This window comes from Chiloscyllium punctatum, chromosome 37 (genome assembly GCF_047496795.1).
Source record: "Chiloscyllium punctatum isolate Juve2018m chromosome 37, sChiPun1.3, whole genome shotgun sequence".
Lineage (NCBI taxonomy): Eukaryota > Metazoa > Chordata > Chondrichthyes > Orectolobiformes > Hemiscylliidae > Chiloscyllium > Chiloscyllium punctatum.
In genome coordinates, this window is record NC_092775.1 from 10438029 (window position 1) to 10456262 (window position 18234).

Consider the following 18234-nt stretch of genomic DNA (forward strand, 5'->3'; position numbering starts at 1 on the left):
CTGCTGGGGAGGGTGTTACTGAACACATTCACACAGAGATTCTGGGGATGGGGTTACTGAGCACACTCACACAGAGCTGCTGGGGAGAGAGTTACTGAACAAATTCATATGGACATGCTGGGGATGGAGTTTCTGAACACGTTCACACAGAGCTGCTGGAGAGAGAGTTACTGAACACATTCACACAGAGCTGCTGGGGAGAGAGTTACTGAACAAATTCATATGGACATGCTGGGGATGGAGTTTCTGAACACGTTCACACAGAGCTGCTGGAGAGAGAGTTACTGAACACATTCACACAGAGCTGCGGGAGGGAGTTACTGAACACATTCACAGAGTTAAAAATGTTAAAACAATGACTGCAGATGCTGAAAACCAAATACTGGATTAGTGGTGCTGGAAGAGCACAGCAATTCAGGCAGCATCCAATGAGCAGCAAAATCGATGTTTCGGGCAAAAGCCCTTCATCAGGGATAAATTGTTGGGGAGAGAGTTACTGAACACACTTACACAGAGCTGCTGGGTATGGAGTTACTGAACACATTCACACAAAGCTGTTGGTGTAGGGTGTTACTGAACACATTCACACAGGGCTGCTTGGGAGCTATGGTCCTGCACTCCAAGCTCTCTTTGTTCAGCAACACTCCCTAGGACCTTACCATTAAGTGTATAAGTCCTGCTAAGATTTGCTTTCCCAAAATGCAGCACCTCGCATGGCCCATCTGGTCCAGATACTGTTGTAATCTGAGGTAACCATCTTCGCTGTCCACGACACCCCCCAATTATGGTGTCATCTGCAAACTTACTAACTGTACCTCTTATGCTCGCATCTAAATCATTTATGTAAATGACAAAAAGTAGATGAGCCAGCACCGATCCTTGTGACACTCCACTGGTCACAGGCCTCCAGTCTGAAAAACAACCCTCCACCACCACCCTCTGTCTTCTACCTTTGAGCCAGTTCTGTATCCAAACGGCTAGTTCTCCCTGTATTCCGTGAGATCTAACCTTGCTAATCAGTCTCCCATGGGGAACCTGTTGAACACCTTACTGAAGTCCATATAGATCACATCTACCACTCTGCCCTCATCAATCTTCTTTGTTACTTCTTCAAAAAACTCAATCAAGTTTGTGAGACATGATTTCCCACGCACAAAGCCATGTTGACTATCCCTAATCAGAGCTGAAAATGTGTTGCTGGAAAAGTGCAGCAGGTCAGGCAGCATCCAAGGAGCAGGAGAATCGCCGTTTCGGGCATCAGCCCTTCTTCAGGAATGAGGAAAGTGTGTCCAGCAGGCTAAGATAAAAGGTAGGGAGGAGGGACTTGGGGGAGGGGAGTTGGGAGTGCGATAGGTGGAGGGAGGTCAAGGTGAGGGTGATAGGCTGGAGTGGGGTGGGGGCGGAGAGGTCAGGAAGAAGATTGCAGGTTAGGAAGGCGGTGCTGAGTTCGAGGGATTTGACTGGGACAAGGTGGGGGGAGGGGAAATGAGGAAACTGGAGAAATCTGAGTTCATCCCTTGTGGTTGGAGGGTTCCTAGGCGGAAGATGAGGTGCTCTTCCTCCAACCATTGTGTTGCCATGGTCTGGCGATGGAGGAGTCCAAGGACCTGCATGTCGTTGGTGGAGTGGGAGGGGGAGTTGAAGTGTTGGGCTACGGGGTGGTTGGGTTGGTTGGTCTGGGTGTCCCAGAGGTGTTCTCTGAATCGTTCCGCAAGTAGGCGGCCTGTCTCCCCAATATAGAGGAGGCCACATCGGGTGCAGCGGATGCAATAGATGATGTGTGTGGAGGTGCAGGTGAATTTGTGGCGGATATGGAAGGATCCCTTGGGGCCTTGGAGGGAAGTAAGGGGGGAGGTGTGGGCACAAGTTTTGCATTTCTTGCGGTTGCAGGGGAAGGTGCCGGGAGTGGAGGTTGGGTTGGTGGGGGGTGTGGGCCTGACGAGGGAGTCACGGAGGGAGTGGTCTTTTTGGAATGTTGATAGGGGAGGGGAGGGAAATATGTCCCTGGTGGTGGGGTCCGTTTGGAGGTGGTGGAAATGACGGCAGATGATACGATGTATCTGGAGGTTGGTGGGGTGGTAGGTGAGGACCACTTGGGTTCTGTCCTGGTGGCAGTTGGAGGGGCGGGGCTCAAGGGCAGAGGAGCGGGAAGTGGAAGAGATGCGGTGGAGGGCATCGTCAACTACGTCTGGGGGGAAATTGCGGTCCTTGAAGAAGGAGGCCATCTGGGTGGTACGGTTTTGGAACTGGTCCTCCTGGGAGCAGATGCAGCGGAGACGAAGGAATTGGGAATATGGGATGGCGTTTTTACAGGGGGCAGGGTGGGAGGAGGTGTAGTCTAGGTAGCTGTGGGAGTCGGTCGGTTCATAGTAAATGCCTGTGTTGATTCGGTCGCCCGAGATAGAAATGGAGAGGTCTAGGAAGGGGAGGGAGGAGTCTGAGACGGTCCAGGTAAATTTGAGGTCGGGGTGGAAGGTGTTGGTAAAGTGGATGAACTGTTCAACCTCCTCGTGGGAGCACGAGGCAGCGCCGATACAATCATCGATGTAGCGGAGGAAAAGGTGAGGGGTGGTGCCAATGTAGCTGCGGAAGATGGACTGTTCCACATATCCTACGAAGAGGCAGGCATAGCTGGGGTCCATGTGGGTGCCCATGGCTACCCCTTTGGTTTGGAGAAAGTGGGAGGATTGGAAAGAGAAGCTGTTCAGAGTGAGGACCAGTTCAGTCAGTCGAAGGAGGGTGTCAGTGGAAGGGTACTGGTTGGTACAGCGGGAAAGGAAGAAGCGGAGGGCTTTGAGGCCTTCATGATGGGGGATGGAGGTGTATAGGGACTGGATGTCCATGGTGAAGATAAGGCGTTGGGGACCGGGGAAGCGAAAATCATGGAGGAGGTGGAGGGCGTGGGTGGTATCCCGAACGTAGATGGGGAGTTCTTGGACTAAGGGGGACAGGACCGTGTCGAGGTATGCAGAGATGAGTTCGGTGGGGCAGGAGCAGGCTGAGACAATGGGTTGGCCGGGGCAGTCAGGTTTGTGGATTTTGGGCAGGAGGTAGAAACGGGCGGTGCGGGGTTGTGGGACTATGAGGTTGGAGGCGGTGGATGGGAGATCCCCTGAGGTGATGAGGTTATGGATGGTCTGGGAGATGATGGTTTGGTGGTGGGAGGTGGGGTCATGGTCAAGGGGGCAGTAGGAGGAGGTGTCTGCGAGCTGGCGTTTAGCCTCAGCGGTGTAAAGGTCGGTGTGCCAAACTACCACTGCGCCTCCCTTGTCTGCCGGTTTGATAGTGAGGTTGGGGTTGGAGCAGAGGGAGTGGAGGGCTGCACGTTGTGAGGGTGAGAGGGGTGGAGAGGTTGAGGCGGTCAATGTCGCGGCGGCAGTTGGCTATGAAGAGATCGAGGGCGGGTAAGAGGCCAGCACGGGGTGTGCAGGTGGATGGGGTGTGTTGGAGGCGGGAGCAAGGGTCGTCAGAGGGTGGGCGAGAATCTTGGTTGAAGAAGTAGGCGCGGAGGTGAAGGCGGCGGAAGAATTGTTCTATGTCACGCCGCGTGTTGAACTCGTTAATCCGAGAGCGTAGGGGGATGAAGGTGAGGCCTCTGCTGAGGACTGAACTTTCATCCTCAGAGAGGGGTAGATCTGGAGGGATGGTGAAAACACGGCAGGGCTGAGAGCTAGTGTATCCCTAAGCAGTCCTTGCCTTTCCAAATGCATGTACATCCTGTCCCTCAGGATTCCCTCCAACAACTTGCCCACCACTGAGGTCAGGCTCACCGGTCTATAGTTCCCTGGCTTGTCTTTACCACCTTTCTTAAACAGTGACACCACATTAGCCAACCTCCATCTTCTGGCACCTCACCTGTGACTATCGATGATACAAATATCTCAGCAAGAGGCCCAGCAATCACTTCTCTAGCTTCCCACAGAGTTCTCGGGTACACCTGATCAGCTCCTGGGGATTTATCCACTTTTAACCGTTTCAAGACATCCAGCACTTCCTCCTCTGTAATCTGGACATTTTGCAAGATGTCACCATCTATTTCCCTACAGTCTGTATCTTCCATATCCTTTTCCACAGTAAATAGTGATGCAAAATATTCATTTAGTATCTCCCCCATCTCCCTGTGTGGCTCCACACAAAGGCCGCCTTGCTGATCTTTGAGGGGCCCTATTCTCTTCCTAGGTACCCTTTTGTCCTTAATATATTTGTTACTGAACACATTCACACAGCGCTGCTGGGGAGGGAGTTACTGAACACATTCACACAGAGCTGCCGGGGAGGGAGATACATTGCATTCGGAAGTGTCTGTTTAACCTCTGAGTCTGCTTCACCATTTCTTTATGCCATATTTGATCTGTAATTTAACCACACTGTGGCTCTGTAGAGTCATAGAGGTCTACAGCATGGAAACAGACCCTTCGGCCCAACATAATCATGCCATTCAGTTTTTACAATTTTATCTCATCCCATTTACCTGCGTTTAGTCCATATCCTTCCATTCCCATCCTATCCAGGTACCTGTCGAAACATTCCTGAAGGGACAAAATTGTACTTGCCTCCACTAATACTTCTGGCAGGTAAAAACAATGACTGCAGATGCTGGAAACCAGATTCTGGATTAGTGGTGCTGGAAGAGCACAGCAGTTCAGGCAGCATCCGAGGAGCAATAAAATTGACTTTTCGGGCAAAAGCCCTTCATCAGGAATAAAGGCAGTGAGCCTAAAGCGTGGAGAGATAAGCTAGAGGAGGGTGGGGGTGGGGAGAAAGTAGCATAGAGTACAATAGGTGAGTGGGAGAGGGGATGAAGGTGATAGGTCAGGGAGGAGGGTGGAGTGGATAGGTGGAAAAGAAGATACGCAGGCAGGACAAGTCATGGGGACAGTGCTGAGCTGGAAGTTTGGAACTAGGGTGAGGTGGGGGAAGGGGAAATGAGGAAACTGTTGAAGTCCACATTGATGCCCTGGGGTTGAAGTGTTCTGAGGCGGAAGATGAGGTGTTCTTCCTCCAGGCGTCTGGTGGTGAGGGAGTGGCGGTGAAGGAGGCCCAGGACCTCCATGTCCTCGGCATAGTGGGAGGGGGAGTTGAAATGTTGGACCACAGGGTGGTGTGGTTGATTGGTGTGGGTGTCCCGGAGATGTTCCCTAAAGCGCTCTGCTAGGAGGCGTCCAGTCTCCCCAATGTAGAGGAGACCGTATTGGGAGCAACGGATACAATAAATGATATTGGTGGATGTGCAGGTAAAACATTGATGGATGTGGAAGGCTCCTTTAGGGCCTTGGATGGAAATGAGGGAGGAGGTGTGGGCACAGGTTTTGCAATTCCTGCAGTGGCAGGGGAAGGTGCCAGGATGGGAGGGTGGGTTGTAGGGGGGCGTAGACCTGACCAGGTAGCCCATTCCAGACACTTACCACCCTCTGGACCCTTCTGTATCCCTCCCCACTAACTTAAACTTATGTTCTCTAGTTTTAGACTCCCCTACCCTGGGAAAAAGCTGTTGGCAACCTGCCTTGTCTATCCCTCTCATGATTTTATAAACCCCTATAAGGTTCCCTAGTCTCCAGGGAAACTAGTCCCAGCCTATTCAACCTCTTCTTACAACTCAATCTTTTCTGTCTGTGTAGAATCCAAGTAACTCTCATTGCCCTTTGCCTAACCAAAATGGAAAAATCTTTGAAATTTTCAACTGACTACAAGCTCAATGCCATGGTGGTGAGCAAAGGTATAAGAGGTGTCACCTCATGTCACCCAGAATAGCTGAATTCTAATCTGAAGGTAAATCACAAAAGTGTGGATGCTCGAAATCTGAAAGCAGACCAGAAATTGCTGGAGAAACTCGACAGGTCTGGCAGCATCTGTGGAGAGAGAGCAGAGTTAATGTTTCCAGTGACTCTTGAAACATTAACTTTGCTTTCTCTCCATAGTTGCTACCAGACCTGTTGGGTTTCTCCAGCAACTTCTGTCTTTGTTTAATTTCTTTTGTTTAATTTGTTTAAGCTTCTCTCCTTCCTCTATCAAATCAATTAATCATCTCAAACACATCTCGATTTGATCACTCCTTAATCTTCAAAACCCAAACCCAGTCAATGCAGGGTACTGACCTAGCAACAAGTTAAGAAAGTTGGATGGGTTACTCATAAATTCTTATTGAATAAGAGAGAAAGAGAGAGAGAGAGAGAGAGAGAGAGAGAGAGAGAGAGAGAGATGGAGATGTAAAAGCAGACAATTGCAAAACATGCAGGGGTTCAGGCAACCAATGGCAAGTCCAAGAGAATGAGATTCTTTCATTTCCTATTCCAAAGCAGAAACACAGATCATTTACCTTACCTGGTGCCTGAGACCACTATGCATTCCTGTCCTCACTGCACAAGGTGTTAATTTCTCTGTTGACAAAAGGACAATGCACATTACACAATTGAGACTTTCCATCAGAATGATCAATTTCCATTGGAATTTCCATGATCTTTGAAACTAAATATATTTACCATGGAGATGGTGTCCAATTCCAAAGCATTGTTAATAATTCAGTAGCTTGCCTGGCAAAAGGATGAACTCTCACATTCTCTCTCTTGTCAGACTTTATGAGTTTAAAACTAGAAGATGCAGGATTTAAAGAAACCAGAATCTCACGGAGATCAGACACTGGAGCTGTTTTTTTCCACCACAAGAGTTGTCGATCTAGAGAACAGTCTTATTATTATCAAGAACAGTTGATACTGTAACAGTCAGTCTGCACTTAATAAAAGGTGCATTAATATTCTTAGACGGATAATTATCAGAGCTAAATTTTCATGTGAGTAATTTATAGAGTCATAGAGATGTACAGCATGGAAACAGACCCTTCGTTCCAACCTGTCCATGCCGACCAGATATCTCAACCCAATCTAGTCCCACCTGCCAGCACCCAGCCCATATCCCTCCAAACCCTTTCTAAGCATTTACCCATCCAGATGCTTTTTAAATGTTGCAATTGTACCAGCCTCCACCACTTCCTCTGGCAGCTCATTCCACACACGCACCACCGTCTGCGTGAAAAAGTTGCTCCTTTGGTTTCTTTTATATCTTTCCCCTCTCACTCTAAACCTATGCCCTCTAGTTCAGGACTCCCCTACCCCAGGGAAAAGACTATGTCTATTTATCCTATCCGCACCCCTCATGATTGTGTAAACCTCTATAAGGTCACCCCTCAGCCTCCGACGCTTCAGGGAAAACAGCCCCAGCCTGTTCAGCCTCTCCCTGTAGCTCAAATCCTCCAACTGGCAATATCCTTGTAAATCTTGTCTGAACCCTTTTAAGTTTCACAACATCTTTCCGATAGGAAGGAGACCTGCGAAGATTTCAATGATAACAAAATGCTTTAGTCTTTCCTAACCACCCCTGGATATCTTTGATGCTCTGCAGCAACTTCCTAGAATCTGCCAGGTCTCTGAGAAAGTTATTTATTTAGTTCCAAAGTTCCATTACCCTACTGGTGTAGTAGAAATGGGTTTGGGTTAGTGGCACCAGAACTGGGAAAGTACAGGGACTAGGGGAGTCTGCACTGTTAAGATAGTCTACAGTTAAAGATGTAAATGTGCTGGAGACAGTTCAGAGAAGGCTTGCAAGCCTAGTACCAGATAGGCAGATTCTCTTATGAGGGAAGGTCAGATGGGAGTAACTTCTAAGGGGTAACTTGATTGAAACATGTAAGATCCATTCTGAGGAAGGGTCACTCGACCCGAAACGTTAACTCTGATTTCTCTCCCCAGATGCTGCTAGACCTGCTGAGCTTTTCCTGTATTTTCTGCTTTTTGTTTCTGATTTACAGCATTCACAACTCTTTCAGTTTTTATTAAGGTCCTGAGGGATCCTGATCGGGTGGATGTGGAGAGAATGTTTCCTTTCCTGGGCAAGTCTAAATCAAGGGGTCACTCTCTCAAAACCAGGGCTCACCATTTAAAACAGAGACAAAGAGAATGCTTCTTTTTTCTCTCAGACAGTCGTGAGTCCTGAGAACTCTGCCTGAAAATGTGGTGGAAGCAGAGTCTTTGAATATTTTCAAGGCAGAGGGAGAGAGATTCCTATCAAACAGGGAGGCGACAGATTATCAAAGGTTCTGGATTAGTGGTGCTGGAAGAGCACAGCAGTTCAGGCAGCATCCAAGTAGCTTCGAAATCGACGTTTCGGGCAAAAGCCCTTCATCAGGGTCGGGCTTTTGCCCGAAACGTCGATTTCGAAGCTACTTGGATGCTGCCTGAACTGCTGTGCTCTTCCAGCACCACTAATCCAGAATCTGGTTTACAGCATCTGCAGTCATTGTTTTTACCTCGTTGATTATCAAAGGTAGGTGAGGAATGGACATTTGAGGTTGTAATCAAATCAGCCATAATCATATTGAATTGTGGGGCAGGTTTGAGAGGAAGCATGCCTTAACCCTGCTCACAATTTGTATATTTCTCTGTTCTAGAGAGCCGCCCAACTAAGGCAATAGACAATATTTCAAAACTAAAGGCAAAGGATCAAATATGGGAAGATGTGGTAAATAAAATAGCAAAGTCAAGGCATGAGACAAATACTGGAAATGATAAACGAACCATGACAGCAAGGATTAGAGAGAGCAGATCTAAATGTAGACCACCAGATTAGGCTAGAGGTTACAAAAATAAAAAAATACAGTGAAACTAAAGGCTCTGTTTCTAAATGTAAGTAGCATTTGAAATAAAACAAGAACAGATCGGGCAAATAAAATATTACAATCTTACAGACAGTACAGGTTGGTGGGGTGGAAGGTGAGGATCAGAGGTGTTCTGTCCTTGTTGTGGTTGGAGGGGTAGGGTTCAAGGGCGGAGGTGCGGGATGTGGATGAGATGTGTTGTAGGGCATCTTCAACCACGTGGGAGGGGAAATTGAGGTCTTTAAAGAAGGAGGCCATCTGGTGTGTTCTGTGGTGGAACTGGTCCTCCTGGGAGCAGATACGGCAGAGGTGGAGGAATTGGGAATACGGGATGGCATTTTTGCAGGAGGTAGGGTGGGAGGAGGTGGGTTTGTGAAAAATATCAGTGTTGAGTCGGTCATCGTAGATGGAGACGGAGAGGTCCAGAAAGGGGAGGGAGGTGTCAGAGATGGTCCAGGTGAATTTAAGGTCGGGGCAGAATGTGTTGGTGAAGTTGATGAACTGTTCAGCCTCCTCGTGAGAAAAGGTGGGGAGTGGTGCGGGTGTAAGTCTGAAAGATGAACTGTTCTATGTAGCCGATAAAGAGACAGGCATAGCTGGGGCCCATACGGGTGCCCATGGCTACCTCTTTGGTCTGGAGGAAGTGGGACGATTGGAAGAATGTTGAGGGTGAGGACCAGTTCAGTTAAATGAATAAGACTATCAGTGAAGGGATACTGGTGGGGATGCCGGGACAGCAAGAAATGGAGGGCTTGGAGGCCCTGGTCATGGTGGATGGAGGTGTAGAGGACTGGATGTCCATGGTGAAGATGAGGCATTGGGAGGCGGGCAAATGGAAGTCTTGGAGGAGGTGGAGGGTATGGGTCCCTCTACATCCAGTTGTAATTCAGTATTCAGAGGGTGGTAGAAGTCTAGTAACTAATGACGCCAACGAATATGGGGATAACATGACATCATGGTGCTGAGGTAGATGATCAGCCATGATGCAGAATGACACAGTATCTTCAGGGTATGTTCTCTCACTGCTCCTATGTTCCACTCATCCATAAAATATCTCTTTTGCAGTTTTCAAAGCCTTGACATTTTTCCTACTGTGTGCTTTCTTGATGGTTAACTTTGGGGGAATTTCTATATCGGTAGAGGGTGAGGGGAAACTGAGAGTCCTTGGTAGAGAATAGTAAATATGAAAATAGGTATGAGAAATGAGAAGCCAATTTACCATCAACAGGCCTCTGCTGAAGAGATTACGATCCTTTGCTGCACAGTAGCTGTGATAATGATGTAATGGTAATGTCACTGAATTAGTAATCCAGAACCTCAGGTTAATGCTCTGGGAACATGTATTTGAATCCTGATTCACTGACACCATCTGCTGTATTGAATTTAAACAAAGCCAGCTGCTGGTGACCATGTGATCAGTATTAGTCATACAGCTGTACTGCATGGAAACAGACCCTTCCATCCAACTCCTCCATACCGATCAGATATCCTATCCTAATCTGGTCCCATTGCAGGTATCTGGCCCATATCCCTTCAAACCCTTCCTATTCATATACCCATCCGGATACCTTTTAAATGCTGTAAATGTACCAGCCTCCACCACTTCCTCTGGCAACTCATTCCATTCACACAACACACTCTGTGTGAAAAGGTTGCCCCTTAGGTCCCTTTTAAATCTTTCCCCCTCACTCTAAACCCATGCCCTCTAATTCTGGACTCCCCCACCACAAGAAAAAGCCCTTATCTATTTATCCTATCCATGCTCTTCATGATTTTATAAACCTTTATAAGGTCATCCCTCAGCCTCCAACGCTTCAGGGAAATTAGCCCCAGCCTATTCAGCCTCTCCCTATAGCTCAAACCCTCCAACCCTGGCAACATTCTTGTAAATCTTCTGAACCCTTTCAAGTTTCACAACATCCTTCCTATAGCAAGGAGCCCAGAATTGAATGCAGTATTCCAAAACTGGCCTAACCAATGTCCTGTGCAGCCGCAACATGGCCTCCCCATTGTTGCGGCCTCCCCATTCCTATACTCAATGCACAGCCAATAAAGGAAAGCATACCTAATGCCCTCTTCACTGTCCTATCTACCTGCTACTCCACTTTCAGGGAACTATGAACCTGCACTCCAAGGTCTCCCTGTTCAGCAACACTCCCCAGGAACTTACCATTAAGTGCATATGTCCTGTCCTGATTTGCCTTTCCAAAACTCAGCACCACTCATTTATCTCCATCTACCATTCGTCGGCCCTTTGGCCCATCTGATCAAGGTCCTATTGAACTCTGAGGTAACCTTCTTCACCGCCCACTACACCACCCATTTCGGTGTCATCTGCAAACTTACAAACCATAAGTTTCACATCCAAATCATTTATATAAATGATGAAAAACAGTCATTTGAAAAAACAGATTATTTCATTTACTGTTGCCCCTTTAGGATGGAAACATCTCACCCTTGCCTGGTCTGGCCTATTGCGATTCCAGATCCACTAGCAAAATTGGTAATAAATGCAGGCCTAGCCAGTGACACCCACATCTTGTGAATGAATTTTTAAAAAAACATTAATTCTGTAATCTCCAATCCCAGCTTCAATTTTAATGGTATGCCCCTTGCCTGTACTTATAGCAGAAAGATTCTACCTTATGAAAACTTTTAATCATTTGAAACGTTATGATTGCATCACTCCTTTCCTCAAGGGAATACAGGCCAGTGTACTTAGCCTGTCCTCATCACTTAAACCTTTTAGCTCTAGTACTCTCAAGAGATGACTGATTTGAGTCAACTCCAGTTATTGATCCAATCTCTCTTTCTGCTGTTGCGACTGATAGCTACTTTTGCCATGAGCTCTGCTTCCTGATGTCCCACTGGTCTGTCCTGTACCACCCTCACACATCCACACAGCTCATATGCAACAGCTTTTGTGATCTCCATCACTGCTAGTTCCATCTATAATATTACATCTGATATTTTCTTCAATTCCACTCTTCCCCTACGGATTCCACTACACTGCATTCATCTTTAGGAACTTGGACCTGGAGAAGATTTGACGATGTTGAGTTAGGTTTTGAAGTAGCATTGCTGTGGAACGGGACAAAAAAACCTGGTCCTGTAATGTAAAGGCAGTCATTTGGAACTTGACTTATATCGTCTGATCACATTCCTGGGATGGCTGCATCAAAAATATTGAATGGTACTGACAGTTGCCATTAATATATTAATACTTGCAATTAAATATTAAATAATTTTCAGTGCTGCAAACCATCTTTTCCTTCATTAGGGAGGTTTCAGACATATACGAACTCTTGGTGAAACATAATGTCAGTATGCAGAAATGGAGAGGAAAACTTACAAATAACAATGGGACTTATATAATGAATGCAGAATAGGTAAAACACAGATTAAGTTCTGGAAATAGTTTTATTTCTGCACGATTGTTATCCAGTCTTCCTTGGTATCTTTCTGTACACATAGAAATTCCAGCCAAGGGAATTCAGCAAGTGCCATATATCGGAATGTGTCAATAAAGAGATCAGGATAACGCCTGAAACAGCTCAAGAACCTGGAGTTAAATGGGAAGGCAATTTTCTCTTTGAATGTTCAACACTACATCCATGTCAGGTGTGCACCTGTGGGATCAAGGAAAGAGTATGTTACAAATGAATGAATCAAAGAATCACCGAATCTGTCTTGGTGACAGTAATTTACCCAAGCCAAACTCTGCCCATACTTGATACGCACCAAATCAAAGATATCAAGTTTTTTTTTGCTCACTGACAGGATGCAGATATGGGTGGTAAGTCCAAAATTTCTTGCCAATCCATAAATTTCTGCAGGAAGGCAACCTTCCAGAATAGAACATACACAGATACAAAAAAGAGCAAAGGTAGAACAGCCTGCTTCTTCGCTAAGGTCATTGCAAATGTTTGTGTTTCAAATTCTACATCCTCACTTAGCCCCAATAACCCTTAACCGCTCTGCCCAACAGGAATCTATCCAGCTCGGTCTTCAAAATATTCAATGACCTCATCTCCACTGCCTTCTGAGGCAGCGTTCCAAAGTTGCAGAGATCTCTGAAAGAAAAAAAAACTCTCATCTCTGACCCAAAAGGGCAGTTCACAATTTTTAGTAGTTATGGGCGGTCTTATATTCCAGGAAACAGCCTTTCCATGTTTATCTTGTCAAGACTATTCAGGACCTTAGACACGTCCATCAGGCTAATCCTCATTTATCTAATCCCCATTGCAAACAAGCCCAGCAAGTACAAACTATTCCTCCATCCCAGGTTATGAGTGGAGTAAACTTTCTAACTTGTGGGGAGATATGCATGGAGCATGAACACCAGCAAAGACTAAACGATCCGAATGGCCTGTCACTGTTTGCAAATTCTTTATATAATATTTATTTTGGTTTTAGCATCTTGATTTAAATCAATGGCATTGTTTTGTTAAGGACAAGTGACTCTTGATTAATCAGCCATTTCTGTTTTCTATTAAAAGTGTCTAGTTCAATACTAGGATGGATCCATATAATCCCTACTATTCAGCCCATCAAATCCACACTGACCCTCCGAAGAGCATCCCTCCCAGACCCACTCTAGCCCTGTAATCCTGCACTTCCCAAGGCTAATCCCCCAAACCTACACATCCCTGGACACTATGGGCAATTTAGCATGGTCAATCCACCTAACCTGCACATCTTTGGGAAGAAACTGGAGCACCCGGAGGAAACCCATGCAGACACAGGATTAATGTGCAAACTCCAGAAGGACAGTCACCCAAGGCTGGAATCAAACCAAGTTCCGTCGCACTGTGAGGCAGCAGTGCTAACCACTGAGTCACCATGTTGCCCACTACGCTGGTGCAACAATTTGCTTCCATAACACTAACAAATGGGTTAAAATGATAAAGAGTAGAGGTTGGGAATTGTAATCTAGCAGCATTGCTTCTTTTCAGGAATCTGTTATATTAACTTCCCTCTTTACCCCCCTGTAGGTAGGTCTTAGCAACATGATTTTGTATGAGTGGGAGATCTTCCCATGGGAAAGTTAAACAGATAAATATAATCTGGCTTGTGTTTTACTCTTTGCTGTTCAAAAATCACGCAGTTCCACTCTGGCGAGGTTTGGCTGACTGCACCAGCAACGTTGGATAAATGGAACTTGAAAACCTCATGCTGGCTGGCAAAAGATGCAAACAATTTCACTGGGTCTGCTGCTAACCCTTTTAACCTCCTCCGTCCCTCCTTGCTCCTTCACAAATATCAAAATATACTGCAACAACAACTTAATGTCTTCAATGTAGTGAACTATCCTGAGGGTGCTACACAGAAATGTTATCAAATACAATTTGACACGGAGGCACTCAAAGAGGTATTAGGGTTGACATGTTCACAGTAGGGAGAATAAACTACTTCAGAATGATTTGGTCAGAGGTACACAGGAACAAGAGTGGGCAATTCAGACCCTTGAGCCTGTACTGCCATTCAGTGAGATCACGGCCAATCTGTGGCCTTACTCCATATACTGATTAAGCCCATTTCCCTTAATACTTTTTTTACTAAGACCTATCTATCTCAGATTTTAAAACTAAACTAAATCTATCTCAGATTTTAAAACAGACTAAAAACTGATCTGGCATCAACTGCTGCTTGTGGAAGAGAGTTGTAAACATCTTACCACCTTGTGCGTGTAGATTTAAACAGACAACTGAAAGAAGCCGGAGATTTACTTCAGCCACAAACATTGACGAGTAAAACAATTAATCCCAGTTTATTCCTAAATCATGTTCCCTGATACTTATTGCCTCTTGATTCCTTTATTGCCTTCAGCTTTGGTGGCTGTGTCTTCAGCTGCCTAAGACTCAAGCTTTGCAATTCCCTCCATAAACATCTCTGCCTCTCCTGTCCTCTTTCAGAAGCTCTTCAAGATCTTCCTCCTTGACCAAACGTTTGGTTATCTATCCAAATATCCATGAGATTCAACTTCAAATTTAGTTTGACCCTGCCCCTATAAAGTGCATTGGGGTATAAAAGGCTCTGTAGAAATGCAAAATGCTTATTATATGTAACTATTATTCACTTTGCCATTGGATATCTCAATTATGTACTTCAAGTGGGGACCATATTAGTGTGGGTGGGAATATACCCAAAACATTCAGTGGAAGATCATGCAGCAAGATGAGTCAAGGAGCGTTAGGCACAGGCATTTTAAAAGGTATCTCTTTTGTCAAGAGTAGACCTAGTACCTACACAATATAGGCAGACACACCAGTGCTTTTTAAAGAGATGTTAGATGATGCCTTACTTTCTCGAACATAAACAGATCCCTCAGACACTATTTCAAGAAAAGCAGGTGAGTTCCTTCTACTGTCCTGGTCGATATCTATCCCTTAATCTACATTTACAACAGATAATTCAGTCATTTACTTAAATGGGACTGTGAGATTGCTCAGAAATTGTGTATCTTGTTTTCTGAAATTATACCATTGTGCAGACTTAAATTAATGAAGTGTGTTGGAATGTCTGTGGTCAGCAAAAGTGCAAAAACAAGACTTCTCCTTTTAAATTAAAAAGCAATAAATGAAACAAAAACAGTTTGTTTAAATAATGTGCATTACCTTTCTCAATGTGGGCTGTTCCTGAAACTTTTGCAAGAGGTTGATAGCCAAGGGAAAGCAGTAGAAGACTGAATGGTGTTGGACAACAGCTGCCATCTGCATGCTATACTTAGAACGACTAAATTTAGCAGAAAAATGCAAGTACTAACAATTTTCTTTTAATACAGAGGTTACTTTATATGGTTAGCTTGTCAGTGAAGAAGCCAAACTGAATGTACACTTTTAATTGGTTGTAGAATTCTCAGCAAGCAGCACGCTTTAAAGGATATTTTATTCATTTCTTCTTAGAGAGTCGCATATGAATAATACAAAGGGATTTAGTCTATATGCAGAGTTAGTACTAATTGGAAACGACAGGCCCCAAATAATATTGCAACATCAGCGCTGGTTTAACAAGAATGGAAATCCAGTGGTAAGTTTATATTCCAACACTAATTCCACACAAAACAATCCTCAGTTTTTCACAATAAGCTTTTCACTGTGCTTTGGTACACGTGACAATAAATAAATTCAAATTTAATCATTACAAAATTAAGTCTTAAGTTTTCACTGTGCTCACAATTTAGCTCAAATACCAAAAACACAAATCTTCACAAATAGATTTACAATCTAGTTGCACATTTCATTCAGAAGGGGTTGGAGTGGATAAACAGTGGAGCTAGAAAAAAACACAGCAGGTCAAACAACAAAGAAGGGGAGTTGATGTTTCAGGTTGGAACCTTCCATCAGTACTGGGGGAGGGGAAGGGGCTGCAAAATAAATAGAGGGAGGTGGGTGGGGCTGGGGGAAAATGGAAGGGATGGCAATAGGTGGATGCAGGTAGGTGGTGGCTATGATTGGTCAGTGGGAAGGATGGAATGAACACGTCAGGTCAGGCTGAGGGGGCGGGGTGGAGATGGAGTCCTGGGACTGGGATGAGGTGCGGGGTGAGTAGATTTGGGAGCTGGTGAATTCTACTTTAAGGCTGTATGGTTGTAAGCTCCCGAGATGGATGAAGTGCTCTTCCTCCTGTTTGCGCGTGACTTTGTATTGATGCTGGAGGTGGACCAAGGTGGACATGTTGTCAGGGGAGTGGTGGGGGAGTTGAAATGGCTAGCAGCTGGAAGGGGAGTTGACTGGAGTGTATGGACCATAAATTTTCCCTGAATCAGTTCCAGAGTTTGGACTCATTCTGGATCATAATTTGATTTGGTTTGATTTATTAATCATGCAGAGATACCGGTGTTGGACTGGGGTGGATAAAGTCAGTAGTCACACGACACCAGGTTATAGTCCACCAGGTTTATTTGAAATCACAAGCTTTCAGAGCACTGCTCCTTCGTCAGGTGACGTGGGTGCCGAAAGTGCTCCATAAGCTTGTGATTTCAAATAAACCTGTGGAACTATAACCTGGCATCATGGCTTCTGACTTATTTATTATTGACACATGTACCTAGGTACAGTGAAAAGTTTTGTTTTGTGTGTAGTACAGGCAGATTTTACCAAAGTGCATTAGGGTATTGGAACAATGTTACAGCTGCAGAGAAGGTGCATAAAGAGCAATGGCAAGATTAAAATTGAAATTTGAGAGGTCCTTTCAGAAGTCTGGTAATAGTGGGGAATCTGGTGGTATGTGTGTTAAGCTTTTTAATTGTCTGCCTGATGGAAGATGGTGGAAGAGATTAGAACTTAGTGTGGGAGGGGAGTTTGATGATGTTGGCTGCCTTTACGAGGCAACGTGAAGTATAGATGGAGTCAATAAATGGAAAGTTGGCTTCTGTATTGAACCGGGGTATGTTCACAACTCTCTGTAGCTTCTTCTGATCCTGGGTAGAGCCATTGCCATACCAAGCCGTGATGCACCTGGATAGAATACTTTCTATGGTGCATCTATATAAATTGTTCAGAGTCTTTATGGTCATGCCAAATTTCCTTGGCCTCCTGAGGAAATGGAAGTGTTGTTGTGCTTTCTTTTGAATTATTGCGGAGGGAACTGCTGAAGTAGTATGACTATTATGAGTAACCAATTGCACCCCATTGCACTCAATTTTAAGGATCATGATTCATGTAGCACAACAACAGGTGAAGACCATTCGGTCCCTTGAGTCATTTCCTTCATTCAGTGATATATATGATTCACTTGTGGTTAATCTACTCCTCAACGGTCTATAATCCTTAATGCCCAACAAACACCAAAATTATTGCGATGTCAACATTTTTAATCAACCCCAAACATACTTAGATTGACTTCCATCACTCTTTACCAGAAGAAAGTGCTTCCTACTACCCCCCTGAATAATTTAACTGCAACTTTAAGGTCATGCCATCTTGCTCTGAACCCACCCACTGGAGGTAAACTTTATCCCATACACCCAATCAATCCCATTAATAACAAACATCTCATGAAATCACCCCTGAACTTCACTGTTCAAGAAGATGGGTGAGAAACTTGGCAACAGTGTGGCTGGACTGGACACAACAGCAGGACAAGATCTCTGCAAAATTACTCTCTCGAAGTTTTATTTGGAATTTGTTTTCTCCCAGTGTAATTGTCACATTGCCAAGGTAATTGCACAACAAAGAAAGAAAAAATGAATACATTTGCTACAACAGCTCACTTGCTCCATTTGGACATTCTTGCAACTCATTAAACATTAAAGGTATATCAACTCACCACAGTCTTACCAGACCATAGCGCTGCTTTCTCATTAGAGAGAGAAAAAGAGAGACAACTGGTGGTGATTTAACTGGAGGGCCACCAGACCTCAGGTGAGGGAAGAGGTTGAGAAGGAGAGTTCTTCATGGTAACCTCATCAACTGGGGGAATTGAACCTATACTGTTGGTAATACACTGCTTCACAAATCAACCATCCAACTAACTGAGCTAAACCAACCCTCTACTCCAAAGAAAGAATATAGCCCTGAAACAGCAATGTGGATTTCTCTCTAACACATATTGCCTCTGACCTGTTGAGTATTTGTAGCAATTTA

At 45.0% G+C, this 18234-nt stretch overlaps 2 protein-coding genes across 3 annotated transcripts in view; both read right to left on the reverse strand.

Annotated features, from left to right (window-relative positions):
• rem1 (RAS (RAD and GEM)-like GTP-binding 1) overlaps positions 1 to 8138 on the reverse strand; it is a 66429-nt gene extending 58291 nt beyond the window's left edge. The window contains exons 1-2 of the mRNA XM_072556240.1: positions 6480 to 8138; positions 6322 to 6377 (exon numbers count right to left, since the gene is read on the reverse strand). The gene's annotated coding sequence lies outside the window, so the exon portion shown is untranslated. The remainder of the gene's footprint in view (positions 1 to 6321; positions 6378 to 6479) is intronic.
• A 3910-nt stretch (positions 8139 to 12048) lies between these two features.
• c37h20orf96 (chromosome 37 C20orf96 homolog) overlaps positions 12049 to 18234 on the reverse strand; it is a 48168-nt gene continuing 41982 nt past the window's right edge. For both annotated transcript variants that reach the window (XM_072556243.1, XM_072556242.1), the window contains one exon: positions 12049 to 12276. In XM_072556243.1, coding sequence (XP_072412344.1) covers positions 12216 to 12276 — 61 coding nt within the window. In that variant the 3' untranslated portion in view covers positions 12049 to 12215. The remainder of the gene's footprint in view (positions 12277 to 18234) is intronic.